A 16258-nucleotide genomic window follows, 5' to 3' on the forward strand; every position below is an offset into this window, starting at 1 on the left:
GAGAAACTGTGCTGACCGCCCTGTCACCTGTTCATGGAGAGGCAACCATGACTTGGCGCCTGTCTCTGTCACGTGTAAACACAAGAAGACAGTACACACGATACAAACATAAAATCAGTTCGACACAGAAAAAACAAAACACAATAAAGAGTATACTCGATAATGTACTAATAGCAGAGTTTGGGCATCACACCACTCAAACAGTCCAGCAGCGTTTGTGAATTTTACCAGACAAGTGTCAGAAACCGAAATAAAGGTTTAACCATCAAAATACCCCAAATAAGCCCTCGTTAACTGTATGGTACTAGTGTTCACTGTACTAGTGTCCGTTGTACTAGTGTCCACTGTCCGTTGTGCTAGTGTCCTTTGTACTAGTGTCCATTGTACAAGTGTCCGTTGTACTAATGTTCATTGTACTAGTGTCCGTTGTGCTAGTGTCCGTTGTGCTAGTGTCCACTGTACTAGTGTCCGTTGTACTAATGTTCATTGTACTAGTGTCCATTGTACAAGTGTCCGTTGTGCTAGTGTCCACTGTACTAGTGTCCGTTGTACAAGTGTCCACTGTCCACTGTACTAGTGTCCGTTGTACAAGTGTCCACTGTACTAGTGTCCATTGTACTAGTGTCCGTTGTGCTAGTGTCCGTTGTGCTAGTGTCCGTTGTACTAGTGTCAGTGTCCACTGGCAGTAAAATAAGGGCTCAAGTCATTCAACAGCACATTTCTCAGGCAACAGGATATTTGTTAAGGAAAGAACAGGACAGTTCAAAAAGGAAAACAAATCAAATGCTCTGCCTCTCTCTATTCTCTCTCTCTATATATATATATAAATTAAAAATATACCAAGTATAAATCAGACACACTATAGACCAGTGCACAAAGTGGACAGTTGTACATCAACTTTAACTTCAAAAAAAGCTTTTTACAGCCTCCATGGAGACAGCCTTTAGTTTCTATTGAGGAATTATTAAACTTTCTCTGCAGTGTGGGATACACTGAATTTCATCTTGAGATAAACATAGGTTAGTATTGTCAGAAACAGCCTCCAGTACACCCATTGATTGCGACGAAGCAAACTGCAAACCCAATCCCAGGAGGCATCAGGTGGACCGTGACATCGGCAATGACAGACTCGGTGCATTGATGTGTTCTGTTGTGTTCAGCAAAGCAAACCCATCATCTAGGGTCAAGTGCGGTTCACATCAGCAAGAAAAACAGGTTGAACATGATCTTGGGCAAGACAGTGAGACAGAAGTACAGTCCTTCACCTGTCTTCAGAGAGACAGAAGTACAGTCATTCACCTGTCTTCAGTGAGAGAAGTACATTCACCTGTTTTCAGTGAGACAGAAGTACAGTCATTCACCTGTCTTCAGAGAGACAGAAGTACAGTCATTCACCTGTCTTGACAACAATACAGAAATGAAGGACAACACTTTTCTCTTCATTTCACGGCAGTACACGACTATGTGTTCAAACAAAACTGACCAGACAGGGGTGGATCCTTATTGATGGTCAGCACGAGATCATCAGGGTCAGACCCAGTCTACCGACTGTCCACGTCTCGACTGGCGAGCACTCAATATAAACATGTTGTAATACGATTATGACACACAATTATACATACATATACTTCGATCACTAATCTCACAGTTGAAAACAGCGGAGTCCTTCGTTGTCCTGCTGTGGAAGTCCGTCAGTTCCTCCCTCCATTCCCGTCTCCCCATCTTCTCGCCTTCCGCTGTCGTCTGCTCCACGACCGTCGCGACAACTCGTCCTCGTCCCCTCACACCGGACCCCCTCCCCTCACACCAGACCCCCCACTAAAAAGTATATCCCCCTCCCCTCTCCCCCACCACCTGTCCTGACGCCGACTCGCGTTTCTCTGTCGCCAGGCGACGCTGGCTGAAAGGCGCCTCCCTGGCAAGAAGAGCCGAGTGGGGCCCGTAATTTGACTTTGTGTGGCGAGGGGGGCCCGCCATTTAAATGGCGGAAAATTTGCTCCTGTTGCGTCCATTGCGATGTGGCGTGACACGAGGGCTGTGGACAGATCACCCAAGCGTACAGCGGTCAGACGGCTGCAGGGGGGAGTGGTCAGGGGTTGGGGGAGGAAAGGAAGAGTGACTGAGAGAGAGGAAAACTGGCAGGGTAGGAGGGTGGGGAGATAGTTGAGGATGAATGGCCGAAACGAAGCGCTAGTTGCGTACAATGCACGCACGTGAAATTAAAGTCACTCCATTGAGACGCAGGGGGCGCCACAGGCAGGCCTGACTACGTCTAATCAAGCCGCCGTTTGTCTGAGGCACAAAGCTGCAGACACAGCTCCACAACTCCGTCATCTCTCTATTTTATTCTCTCGCCGACACTCTCCTGCCCCCGTCTTCCGCTTTTCGGGATTGCTGTTTCTTCCTTTCTTTTCCTCTTGCTGCTTTTTATTTCATTTTTTACTTTTCAATGGCCGATGACTGAGAGTTTTAAGAAACGACGAAGCTGAGGTAGGGTGATGGTGGGTGGGTGGGTGTGGGTGTGGGGGGTGAGGGGAAGGTGAGGAATAGCAGGTGAGTAATCGATGGTGATCGATAGGGGAAAGGTAAGGAAATCTCACGACTTAAACTGACAAAAACAGCGGGAGAGGAGGTATATAGACCGGCACCAATGAGAAATAAAAATAAACTAACTTTTCGAGGAGGCTACAAATGTCGGCTAGAACATGCGAAAAGAAAAGGAGATGACAAAGGACCAAGACTAACTAGCAGCAGAGGTTATAGGAACCGACAGGACTGACGCAGGTAACAAACACGTGACGGTAACGTAATAATCACGTGAGGCGAGAGTCGGCATATAGCGGGAGGTAATCCTTTACAGACGATCTGATATAAACAGAACAGAGGTGATGATCGAGGAGAGGATCGAGTGGGGATGGGTGAGATCGCTGGGAGAGGAGGAGGAGACAGGTGAAATGGAGTGCGGAGGTACACACTACTTGTTAGCGCGGAAGGTGACAGAAGTGAGAGCGGATCTCCACCAACCGACTACCGCTATGAGGTCACAAGGTCCAGACTCACACGACTATAATTTTTCTTTTCTTATCAATCGCACACTTAGCATGAGATTGAATTCCCTCGACAATCAATAGAGCAATCATAGGGTCACACAGACTTTATTGGTGCTAGTCAATACAGTGTGTGGACTACACTAGACCAGCCACACGTCCAACAGGCTAAAACCATTTACAGGATGAGGCTGAAAAGCAAACAATTTCCTTCCATCAGGGACCAACCATGATTTGTGATAACGTCGCGTATTATTGCTGTTGGTGGCGGCGGTGATGGTGAGGGTTGTTGATGTGTTTTTTTAACAAAGAAAACAAAACTGGAGCTGCATCATGGTTAGCTAGTTCAGCTCTGTACACATGCGCCATACCGCGCTGGTCACATGATGATGATGATGAGAAAACGGAATGAACAACATTGTCCCCCGAGCATACACTGACAGTATAATTTTTATACTGAGTCTTGATGTTTTCTCTTCTTCTATTAGCATACAGCGCGATTAGGCCACTTACAAAATAATATTAAAAGCGAGAACCTGCAAGAATGGGACATTCCAGCAATTAGCCCACAAGTACTGGCATGAGCCCCTCCATTATCTAGTCTGTCGACTTGTCTAGAGAGGATTGGGCCACGGCACTGAGGGCCCAATGACCGCCTGCCAATCACCCGGCGCCCGGCAGCAGCTCAAGGCGTATCGCGGCACATTCCTCTGAAGTCAGAGTCCTTTGAAGTGGCGGCGAGCACCCTCCTGCACTACAAAGGCGCTTCACACGCGCCACTCCGCTGCCGTCCGCGCAGGGTTGGGGTGGTGGGTGGTATGAGGGTGGGAGGGGATGAAAGCAGGAGCCAGCCTACGGGAGTGAGAGGAGGTGTGGGTGCGTTAGATGATAGATGGGTGGGTGGGTCTAGCTGCTCCGCTACTGCAGTCCCGTGCCAGTCGACGAACAATTGAAGAAAACTGGTGGGTAGCACTGGAAGGTGGGAACAGCTCGGTGCCTGCTGGCACAGACCGTGATGGGGATGGATGCTGACTGCTGCGTACTGGCTGACGTCATCATAGTATCGCCTTCCGCGAGATCCCGAGCTGTCAGACAAGATCAGTGACCCGAGACCCCGACCGACATATAGGGGGTTTTGGTGTCACGTGACCCTCTCAATCCCACTCCGCGAATTAAAGCGATCGTCAAAGCTCATTACCCTCCCGGTGTCGGGTCCTTGCTGAGATGGGAGCAGACTTGGGCGTCTGGTGTCAGAATGTGGCACGCGCTCTGAATGTCACACCTTTGTGCAGGCTGACCATCCCACTTTTTTATTCATTCACGTGACCTGTAGTGTGACCTTTGCTGGTCAGCGAGACGTGTACTGATCATCACGGTGAGACGGCCGAAGGAGCTTGGATACCCACGGACCGTCCTTTTGTCAGACCCACATATAATGTTGACAACAAATGCACTTTAAAATCTCAAAACTGCCTTTGATGAAAATGCGCTTAAAAACAAGTGTATGCGAGAAACAGCAGACCAGAGCAGACCATAGGATGAAGATGCTGACTGACAATCTCTTTACTTCACATCACCAAGAAAGAATGAGACAAAGAAATGGGTTGCTCAAAGACCTCTCGAGATATTAAGACTGGCAAAGACTCTTGAAAGTACAGGGGCAGACAACTTCCCGAGCCGACGAGCCTGTCATTCAGCAGACCCCAGGGAAAGGGAAAGAACCGAGAGAGACGGCGACACTTGTTGCTGTGTGTTTCTATCCCACTAATGGCCAACGGATGGATGTTGATGAAAGCAGATTTAAAACACTTGCATACAAAAGCATACAACACACCTTACTAAACAAGAAAAAACACAAAGCTATAACACCTAAGCATTCCATCAAACCAAACTTTATTAGACATTTTAAGAGATTTACTTGGAGCAAGTGTTATATTCATTGCTTTACAAACAAATGCTTCCATACTTACAGTAAGCCCATAATTAGAATTAAATTCCACCCAAATCTCTGATCATAATGTTACAACAATAAGGCGACGACTCATTTCCTACCCAAAATAGCCTCAGAAGCATTAGCTTGGACCTGTGAAATTAATTCTTATAGCACACGGTGATTGGCAGTGAGAGTTTTCATATCAACCCCACTACCAACACAATGTAATGATTCCTGTCTTAAGCATGTGTCACAACACCTCTATAGCAAGAATGGATTACATACATACGAATGTTAATATGAGCACACTGTATTAACATGTAAATTACACGTCCCAAGCAGTCCAACTCACTGGACGCTGGCAATTTACTACACACTTCGAACCACCATTGAATTAACATACAGTGTCCAAAGGTTGGCGACATCAATAGTCATATGCAGGGTCTACAGAGCTTAACACCTGAAAACACTGCTCTGAGGTGTGCATGTAGTCACTAAGGTATTACTTTAGATATCTAATAATTATAAACAAAATGTGAATCAACTAGGGGCAGACATAACAAGCTGCAAAGTAAAACTGCTGGTGGTTTAGGCAGGGGTAGAGGATCTATGTAGCTTTAAAAACACAAAACCTTGAAGGAGCAGGACTTGCTTTCTTTTATGTTTAAAAAATAGCCACAATATTAAATGTTATTAAAATTTCAGATACAGAATTATTGACCTGTGATACAACTCTGTTATGAGTATTAGAGTTTTAGATGCATGACCTGTAGGCAAGATGAGTACATGGACTGGCATCTGATGTAATCCTCTACACATGAGGTAGGGTTAAGTGCACCAGACTAAGCAACAGCAATGTGTAAACACTGGAACTACATTTGCTGCCAAAATTTGTCGGAACAGAATGCCTAGTGATTATAAATTGTACATAAACTCAAGTCCAAACTATTTGCAACTGCAGATACCTAACTTCCTTTGGATTTACAAGAAAATGCTTTATGATGGAATGAGGTAGGAAATCATTATTTCTCTTTACTTTAAACTTTAATTACAATTTTGATCAATGTCTATACCAATGAAACAACCTTTCCACATCTTCCTATTTCTCTGAACTGCTCTTCCCTTACCTCCCAGCGAGAAACTCCACTCGTCTGGTCTTCTTACTCTTCCTGTCACCGGAACAACATGTGGCTACAGGATTTTTATTGTACAGCAAAACAATGGAACTCTTGCCCTTTCCATATCTGCCAACTATCCACTATTAAATCATTTAAGCATGCAATGAAAACCCACCTCTTCCATAAACATTACTCCAAACACCCTTTCCCACCATGATAGTCCTTTTTCACACTCTTCCCTGCTCGTTTCCTTTTGCCATATCATGTTGCTCTCAGCCCTTGTTCTTGCTATTTGATTACTCTTTGTGTTTTCTGCATTTGATTTTATTCTTCGATGGTACTGTTGTTTGCTCTTTAATAGTTGAAATGTTATTGTTTTTCTGCCCATGTTTTATTCTTGTTCTTCTTCACTAAGAGCATACTCCTTGCATGAACGTTCATGCTCCTTGGGAGTGGGAGTATGCACTTTACAAATTTTGCATGTATTATTATTACTGTGATGCATACAAAGTGGTAGATTAGCCTTTTCAGCTACCATTAACTGTTCCTCCAGTTTCTAGCAAAAGGGCTATAGAAGTATTGCTCATCCCTGTTTCAAACAAAAGGTATGGAAAGATTTCACCTCTTTTTACACCTAAACAAAGAGGTTAGGGATGCAGCATTCAGAATTTATTAGCTAAAGGGGATATCAAAGACACAAAATGATGTAGAACCTGGCTATCAGCCCCAGCAACATCAAAAGGAAAATGATTTATGTTATCAATAATTAACATCAGGTGAGGAAGCTAAAGTATATCGATCTATCCAGTAAATAAATGCAACATCAAATTATGCAGAAGCTCAAATTGTTGAGCAATCTTGAATGTTTTGTTGATATGGGGTTACTTGCTATCTCAACGTTCCTCTTGATGTCAGTGACATCACATTTAGAACATTCTGCCATTTCATATTAAGTATTTTAAACAGAAAATCAGAAAGCTTACAATTGGAGGCATGCACATACTTTTGTCAAAGATGAGGTTAAACCATGGACTTTACTCATCAATATTTCAACATAATTATTCTATTCTCAGAAATTATGAGGCAACAGTCTTGAACATGACCAACTTTTCACTTTATACATAACCAGGATTTGCTTCTTGTAATAAAGACATACTTTGCAAGAACTTGAGGGGACAGGAAGGAACAGACCCAAGCAAATGAACATTAGAGTATATGTGCAAACATTTAGCCTCATCAGCAAAAGTATTGCAACAAAGAAGTCTTTTGGCCACAATTAACGAAGCAGAAGGGAGAGCTCATTCTGTCTCCACAATGATACACTGGGACTGGGACACTGTTGATGTTATTCCTTCCCCAGAAGCTTCCTCATAGTACTCATCATGCATCATGACCATGCGCATCTGCTTTCTAAATTCCAGTGGCACCTTGAACATGGGCCCGTGTCCAGGAACAATGTAGTCAGCCACCCGAAGAATGTCGATGCGGCTCTGCTGTTGAAGTTCAGGCCGCTCACTAGTCGACTGCCAGATTTCAGGATCCTCAAGGTCATCAAGATGCTCAAAGAGATCACCTGTTAAAAAAAAAAAATAGTAGCAATGCTTATTATTTCAATAGTTAGAAGTAGAGATTTTGATGGTTATCTTTCACTACTCTAAGAAAATCGTAACTATGTGTTTCATTTCAAGTCAGTCCAGCTTAAGAAAAGGAAGGGTGATGAGGTTGTCAGACAGCTAATAACTGTGAGGTTCTCCAGCCTGAAGACTATTTTACAATTCTTCGTCCACCGTGGTGTCAACAACCCTCCAAGGGCCCTAGTCAAAGTGTCACGCAAGGTCACATGGCTGTAAATATCCACTCCCTATTACCAAAAGAGGTTGCTGGTGGCAATGGTTTTTGACTGCTCCATACAAAGTCGCTGGTCGTAAACTCCATGTAGGCAATTCAGAGCTGTTTCCTTAGGGACTGTTTCAGCAAGCAAAGTCCAGCTTGGATGGGAACTATGAGCGACTTGGACAATCTATATTTGATTGCAAACCTGAAAATACTGATACACCAAATTCTGTTCAACATGTCCATTGCTGCTGTCACTGTTGCAATAATCCTTATGTGAATTTGTGCTACACAACTATCGTCTTTGGGAAGGATTGCTCCCGGCTACTTTAAACTGTTCACCTCTTCAAGTTATATTTTCTTGTTCTTTTCCTATTATTGTTACACCTGGAGGCCAGCTCTTGAGATTAGCAGTCATCCATAAAGCATCCACGTTGGTACAGCTTGGTGTCAAGAATAAGGTGACCAGACGTTTCGGGGGCGAAAGCGGGACACGTGCCGATGATGGTGTCGTCACCGTCAAAAAACACCGAAAAAAGTGATTTTTAAAGACAACCTGGACATTTGATGGACTTGCCAGAAAGCCAGAAAGCGGGACATTGGGCGTCCCGCCCGATATTCAGGCGGGACACGAGGTCAAAAGCGGGACTGTCCCGCCAAATGCGGGACGTCTGGTCACCTTAGTCAAGAAGCATCGGTGACAGTCACACCTCTGCCCTCAGTTGCTGGAGGAACCTACACTTCTGTAGGATGTGCTCCATGGTTTGCTCTGCATCTCCACAGGAGCACATTGAGAATGACACAGATATGGCTCATGGTAAAGGTGGTGCTCTATTATGTTGTGCTTCATCCTGAGGCAGAGGATTATCACCTGATCTAATATGGACTAATGATGGTAGCTCTCTGATGATCTGTGCAAAGCCTTGATGATGGTCTTCATCTCTTAGGCTGACCATGGGTTTTTTTCCTGTCTTCAGCCCCAAGTTCTGCCATTCTGCCGTACTGTTCATTGCCCTCAATACCACAGAATAAGGATATCCACTGCAGTAGCATTTTTAGGCAATGACTTCAATGTGGCCCAGTGTTACCCTGAATGTTCACATCCCGTCACAACCATTCACGCCACACTCTTTCAAATGCCTTTATAAAGAAGTCGTGAAAGATTTTGCTCATTTTGTAGATATTTTTCTATCAGAATGCAAGAGTTGAAGATGTTTTCCATTGTATTTTAGCACTGAAGTCAGAGGCCTTTTCTCAGTTGTAGTCTTGAGGCGAGAGAGAAAGATGCACACCACCCTTATAAAAGCTTTTTCTTTTTTTATTTAACAAGGACCATAATTGTTATTTAAGATTCTCTTGTGGATGTCACGATGCATAACGTGAAGTGTCCTATAGGGCTAACATGTTGTGCTATGGAAGTGCTCGTTTATTATTATTCAGTAAAGGAAGTATTGCATTTTAAACTGGTGAAAGGTAATGTGCCATACTTTATGCTTTAAAAAAAGACAAATATAAAGAACACAGTGAGAAATAACCACCCTTCCCCCAAAAAAGAGTTACAAAACAACAAAAGAAATAGATTAAAAAACTATCACATACCTGTCACTGCAACAGTGCCCAGCTGTGTGCCTCTGACAACAACAGATACATCAGCTCCAGTGTGACCTGGAGTAGGCCAGATCTCGACAAAGTCATCGATCTCAAAAGGAATTCCCTGCAAACATTGGGGAAAGGAATCAGTTGCTGACTAACTTACTTAACCCTCAGAAATGTGAACAGACATTTGATAAGACTATTTTTACAAAAAAAGACCAGCACACAGTTTCTGGTATTTTAAAAATTACGATGTTGCTGACAAATTTTCTAATCACTTTTCTTCTCAAAGTACTTACACTATTTGATCATCAAAAATGTGCTTTTATATAACTGTTTGTTCCAAAATTAAAATATTAATCTTTACTTATGCGTGTTCATGCTTCTTAAACTGTAGAAGAAATACATTTTATCTTTACCTCTCTCATAAGCAAAAAAATAAGCTTAAAAAACTAAAATATATGGGCTGTTGTATTTATAAAATTCTGAAGCAAATAACAGATTAAAAATTTAGATGATTGCGGTGCACACATATTTTCCATTACATAAAAACATGGGGCCAGCTCTACAGCACACTGCAAATACTGAACAAAGTGTTTCAGAAGCTGATTCTGAAATACCATGAGGAAAATCACTACTGCTGATGCTGACAATTTGCAGCAATGCTTATCCACTATAAAACAACAGCATGTCCATGCTATGTAAGACGACTAGTACCATCGCTGGGGTGGCAAAAGGTATCTACTTCTCTTAGACTACATTTGGGTAGAAACAGAAAAACCTAAGTGAGAAATAGTATGTTGAATTACTCTGACAGAATTGCAGCTTTGATTTCTAATCTTTTAATCTGCTATGTACGAGGTTGTGGCATTACTAAAGATTTCCAAAAACCCTAAGTGAACTCCTTTTTCCTCATGTCATTTCCTAACAAACAGGGATACAAGCAAACTGGTCATAGCACTTAATGAAAATTATTTCTAATATGTTCAGATTATGTTTTACAGATACAATTACTAACATGCAAATGAAAATACACATATAGGATGTATACTAGGGAGATAGTAAAAGGGATAGAAATATTAATGATGTTGCTTAACTAAAAACTCACCACACATTTTATTCCTTTTAAGAGATCAGTGTCATGAGATAACCATGAGTATAGCTATAGGGTTGGTGTCTCACTTTTGCATTGTACATAGATCAGGTCAATGTAAAAGTCAAACAGATATACAGACCCTGAGAGTGATTAGCAGGTAAAGGGTGTTACCTCATAGAATTGTTTTCATGTGGCGACAGGCCACTGAGGGAGACAGGGCAAAGCACACCCTGCTGTCTATTACGTCCCCAGCAGATCAGTCAGTGGCTAGAAACCGTTCATAAATATTGGATGACACCATTACATATTCTGCCATTTCAAAGTCCATGCCTGTACCTGGTGCAGATACACTGACTTCAGAATGCAGTAACTGCAACTGGCAGGAACGTTTCTAGTGAACAGAAAGCCCAACTTTGCGGCACCTCTTCCTCCTGTTGCGATACAGGTTGTGCACAATATAAAGAGAGGCTGTTGGATGTCAAGTCTCTGCTGAGTGTTGGTCTTGGAATCATGACTACTTTTTTTTAAACAGTAACACATCTATTTGGCCATTTGTCACTGGTACACAGACACAGCAGCTGACAAGGTCTGCTACCCATGCTTGTGTAGGGTGATGTTGAGGAGGTTTTGCACAGGGCAACTAGCCCTTTACTCCAAGTTTGTAAATCATTAGGTCTTCCTCTGGCCAATGCAATGTTGACCAACCTTCAAGGAGCTTTGAAGACTAGTCTTTGGCAAAGTGTTCTGATGGATCACATGGCCAAACCAGACTCACCTACTCCACTTGACTTGCAGGTGATGTTTCCTGGTGTTCTGTGAATGTAGCGATCATGCTTTGCACAAAGTCATTAGTTCTTATATTCTCTGTATCAAATCTAGAACAACCTCCTAATGCACTTGTTCTCAAATGCTGGGATTCTCTATAATGGCAAAAAAAAAAAGTCAACATTTCATATCGGCATAGCAGGATAGGTACTGCAAGAGACTTGTATAGATTGTATATTGTAGTAAACCTGATTTTATGATTATGACAGACCCTTTCCAGCCTAGCCATTGCTGCTGTTGCTGTCATGATCCTTCTGTGGATATCTATTGTACAAGTGTTATCTTGGGTGAGAGTGGGTCTAGAGTACTTAAACCCATTTGCCTCTTTGAGCTGTACTCTATTGTTTACGTGCCCAGACTCTAGTACAGAGTAGTGAGTGACATTTTTGTTTCATCTTCATCCTATTTAAGCAGCTCAGCATGAACATTGTTAATGCTTGGTGACTTTCCTCCCTTTAAACTGTGCACTGCTCTTCCTACTCTTCCTGTAGAATTGGTAGATCTAGAGGTTTGCTGGTTTTAGCCTGATTGTTCTGAAGGATGTTAGTGCCTGTCTTAATCTGAATTTTGTTGATGTTTGCAGTATTCAATCCATTGCACGAGTACAGCAGTGCTTTCTTTGAGAAGGAAGCCACTGCTGTTGTCAATGACTGAGGTCTTGTGTTGACCCATCTTGGTGTGGGTCTTTAGTAATTGGGAGGCCTTTTTGCTGTCTGCCATTCCCTCCTCGATGATCTGGCATTGATCCCTCAATCCAGTCCTCCCTGGCTGCCTTCATCCCTTTCCTGATAGTGCAATCCACTTCTTTTCTTTTCCTCTTTAAAGCCCTCCTTTGATCACTTTGATCACCTAGGACCCAGGATTGTTTCTTCTCATTTTGATGGCCTAGCACTCTTGGATCGATGACAGTAGGAACTCTAGAGATTTCCTGACGATATCTACATCACAGTCCATCAGTTTCAGTGCCATGAATTTATCTCTCCTACACTTGTTTCAGTAATTCTTTACAATTTTTTTTTCTCAACTTACAATGTTGATTTTGTGTATACATGTGAACCTGAACTGCAGAGTTAAAGCCCTAGCATCCAATTTGGATAGGATGTTATCCATTCAAAAATTAGAAAATAATACAGGTTTCTTGAGAGATGAAATAAACGTCGTTTTCCTTTAGAGCCCACTTTTCCACATAGAGCATATGCATGTCACAAGTGATGCAGTTTGAGTTTAGGCTAAATCAGTCAACAATACAATACTATGAAGAGTAATGGTGAAATGCACATAATCTTGAGAATGTAGCCAAAAGCTAGCATGTTTTAAAGCTTCTACAAGCACTATATACAACAGACCAATTTATAATATGTCTGAATCAAGACAAGAAATTTTGCCATTTAAAAAGTTTCAAACTGTTCTCTACAAAGATGAGACATTCAATTTTAGTTAACTTGAATTTTTTTTTTTTTTTTTGGAGGGGGGTGATTTTTGTTGTTGCAAGTTGCACTAGAAAATTTCAAACACTAGAAGGTCATTCACCTGAGCAAAGTCATGCACAGTATATCGGTCTCTGTGACAGATGTCATATGACACCACCAAACAGGATGATGGAAAAAGATTCAGGTTGCCGACATGATCTGAGTGGCCATGTGTACAAATGACATAGTCTATTTTGTCTGGACAAAGATCATGATCCTGCAATCCTGAGAAGGAAAAACAAAACGTGTGGTTAATATGCAAATCAGCATGTCACAGCATTTTCACAAAGCTGAAGAAGGGTGATATGACTTGACCAAAGGTGCAAGACATTTTCACTACAGAAACTTGAACAAACTGTTGCTGATATGTAATGTTATCAAGGAATAAAAGAAACGGTAAAAACGGTGCAAGCAGGCATACAAACAACAGAGAAAATATGTGCCTTAGGTATATATGTATAAAGGGTACACAAAATGACTCTCTGCCGGCCAATACCATGTGAAGAAAAATGATTAAGAATGGCATAACTATTGAGGCCTTTAAGGTACAATTTAGAAATGATACAGATGAATGCTCGGAATTAAAGCATGCAGTATTTTTCTCAAAAGATATAATTTTTGTATAAATCAGTATAATAAATAAATACATTTACATGCCAACAGTAAAGGATAATGGGGTTGTTCAGCTCAGATGCAAGGCACAACAAAGATCAAAGTCATCAAAACAATTCAAATCAAAGAAAACAAAAGATATTATCACACAAACTGATAGGATAACGTATGAAAAAGACAAAGCCATAACAATTTTGTAATGCATGCATAGATGCATTTTCTGATTTCTGTGACCCAAAAGCACCAAGAAGGAAGGGGCAAGCACCTCTCGAAAACGATGAAGAAAGTAGGAGGTTCCACGAACCACCTCACTAGCAACTACATGCATTGCCTTGGGAAAGAGATTCAGATTTCCAACTTTTCCTGCTTGCCCACTAGTGCAGATTGCAAAAGACACATCATCTGGGAGCAATCCACTCCTGGCTAGCCCTGGTACACAGTGGCATGATAACATCAGCAAACTAATGTAACCTACAGGTGGGGTTAGAGGCCCCAAAAGACATCAGAGTATATGAGCAAACCTGTGTGCAAATACATGCATCTCTATATGTCTGTATGCCTTTTAAAACACTTAAAAAATGTATATATATATATACACACTGTATTACAGATAAATAGGTAAAATAGTTTTAAAAAGTTTGATTTTAGCTGTAGTATGCAGCAATACAACCTAACTTTGTGAAATTTGTATCATATAGACGCAATAGTTGAAAAGTACAGATTTTTCATTTTTGTTAAATAAGGACAATTTTCCTCTTATTTCATCTATAATGAGATGTGGAAATGGAATTGTTGCCATCAATGTAGCTAGGCATTGAATTTGAAAACAGAACACTATAACTCAAAGTTATCTGGTCAATTGCATTTTATGAACAAAATAGAATTACTGTAAAGAATGATTAATTTAACATTTCAGTTACTTGCCTCCCCTTTCAGCTAGTAAGCATAAGAGCTGAATTCAAAGAACTCTTGCATACAAAATGTATGAACACATTCTTTTAGGCACTTTAAAATGCCAGATTTGGCCATCAAGGCTCCATGTTTCAAAAGTTACATTTTAATGATATAAAGCAAAGCATACCGCTCAAAAGCAAATCCTTGTCCCAAGGGCTCCCTGTATCCACAATAATATTTTTGGGACCTTTTAAAAGGGTTATTGAACCACCAGCCTCCAGTAAACCTGAAAACAAAATTTTAAACAAAGTCATCATCATTAATCATCAAAATTATTCTTTTGCTGCAGATTTTGTACTCCTAAAAAGTTACCTGCAATGACATTTTTAGTCAAGTAGGTCCTGTAATTAGTGTCTCATGATACCATGTTGAGTAATGTTTTTTCAAGACCTTTCATTCAGAATTTTCCTTTAGAGAAATAACCTAAGTAAAATAATAATATGATTTCAGTTATCTCCGATAATCTGCATTCCTATGTATATGACCAAAAAACATATATATATCAACATATCACTCTACAATAAATTCCATATTAAAGCTTCATTAATTTGACTGTAATATTCTCGTGATATTCTGTACTAAATTATAAAATTATTATTAACATGCAAGGTTATATACCACTTGTTTTATGCTGGAATACTAAAGCTATAAACACTGAAATATTAAGGAAACTACTCTTCCAGTATATTCTGTCAAATTATTTCATCAAACTTCAGGAGGGCCCACTACACACTGACACAGGTCGCTATAGACGCCCCCATATACACCTTGAAACTGAAGGAAAAACACACAATCTCAATCTAAACATAACCAACCCAAGCCCTAATCCTAGCTCTACTAAGCTTACCAAAACCTGAACCCTAACCTAAATGCCTACTTAACCATTAATCCGAACCCAAATTCTACTGGAATTTCTTTCATTCCCTTTCTCCACTTTTTCAAGAGTATCAGAATGTAATGAGCTGTCCTCAAAATGTACAAAATTTTAAATTATCTTCTCTTGTACCAAATCATCCCAAATGGCATGAATAATACAAAAAGAAAAAAAAAAAGTGATGACAAAATCATCAAAACCATGTCCTAAATTATATGGTAGGAAGAAAGGTTTAATGCCAACTTACCTCTTTTCATTGGCTTAGTGTATCCTTCTTTTATGACTAAGATGTCATACATGATGCTGTAAAATTAATATTTTAATATGTGAAATATATCAACTGCGCGTTGAGCTGTACCATATAAAATATTATTTATTACAGCATTATTCCTTTTATCCTGCACAATTGTAGCTCAGGTAGGTGTTACATATTTCAAAAATATATTACATGCCTAATTTTTAAACGACCAGCTATATCTGCTATCCGGCGTATGCCTTTTATACTGGCGAGTGTTGTTTACAGTGTGAATCGCTGGCTGACGTGCACCCAGAGCATTCCAGAATACTCTACACCCTACCTTCACATTTGTATCTGTACTAACAAGACAGTATATATTAAATGCATAAATATACTGACTGTTGTGAATGGCAAGCTGAACGCTCTAGAGAACTCACGTAGAAAAAAAATATCGCGAGGAAATTTCGTTTTGCCAAAATTCTTTATTAGCAATTTTGACAATGGATGCTCTCCCCTAGCTGGGAAGGGAAGCCACTCTGACATGAATCCAATAATAAATGTCATTACTCAAGACAAGTGAGAGCATTTGATGCACTAGTTTCCTCTGTCTTCAAAGAAACACAATAGATTCATTATGTAAGATATAAAATCATACCCTTCAGTCGG

General features: G+C 40.9%; 1 protein-coding gene across 4 annotated transcripts; it reads right to left on the minus strand.

Annotated features, from left to right (window-relative positions):
- Positions 1–4923: 4923 nt before the first annotated feature.
- Positions 4924–16141, minus strand: LOC112555239 (metallo-beta-lactamase domain-containing protein 1-like). 4 transcript variants are annotated; one of them, XM_025223541.1, is made up of 6 exons: positions 15992–16141; positions 15602–15657; positions 14608–14706; positions 13792–13955; positions 9531–9645; positions 4924–7671 (listed from the first exon to the last, which is right to left on the minus strand). In XM_025223541.1, exons 2-6 carry the CDS (start codon positions 15651–15653, stop codon positions 7397–7399), a joined length of 705 nt encoding a protein of 234 aa, XP_025079326.1. In that variant the 5' UTR covers positions 15654–15657; positions 15992–16141; the 3' UTR covers positions 4924–7396. The 4 variants fall into 4 exon arrangements, with proteins under 4 accessions (XP_025079326.1, XP_025079325.1, XP_025079328.1 ...); XM_025223540.1 differs by lacking the exon at positions 13792–13955 and adding an exon at positions 12976–13139 and having other exon boundaries at positions 15992–16140; XM_025223543.1 differs by lacking the exon at positions 13792–13955 and adding an exon at positions 12976–13139 and having other exon boundaries at positions 16030–16116.
- Between the last annotated feature and the right edge of the window lie 117 nt (positions 16142–16258).

The sequence above is a fragment of the Pomacea canaliculata genome, linkage group LG14 (assembly GCF_003073045.1).
Source record: "Pomacea canaliculata isolate SZHN2017 linkage group LG14, ASM307304v1, whole genome shotgun sequence".
NCBI classification, from domain to species: domain Eukaryota; kingdom Metazoa; phylum Mollusca; class Gastropoda; order Architaenioglossa; family Ampullariidae; genus Pomacea; species Pomacea canaliculata.

Coding starts and splice junctions, on each gene's coding strand:
- LOC112555239 (XM_025223541.1), bottom strand. CDS start 15,653: ATGTATGACATCTTAGTCATAAAAGAAGGATACACTAAGCCAATGAAA. Junction 14,707..15,601: donor CACTAAGCCAATGAAAAGAG/GTAAGTTGGCAT, acceptor TTTTGTTTTCAG/GTTTACTGGAGGCTGGTGGT. Junction 9,646..13,791: donor TTCTTCATCGTTTTCGAGAG/GTGCTTGCCCCT, acceptor CAATGTTTGCAG/GGAATTCCTTTTGAGATCGA.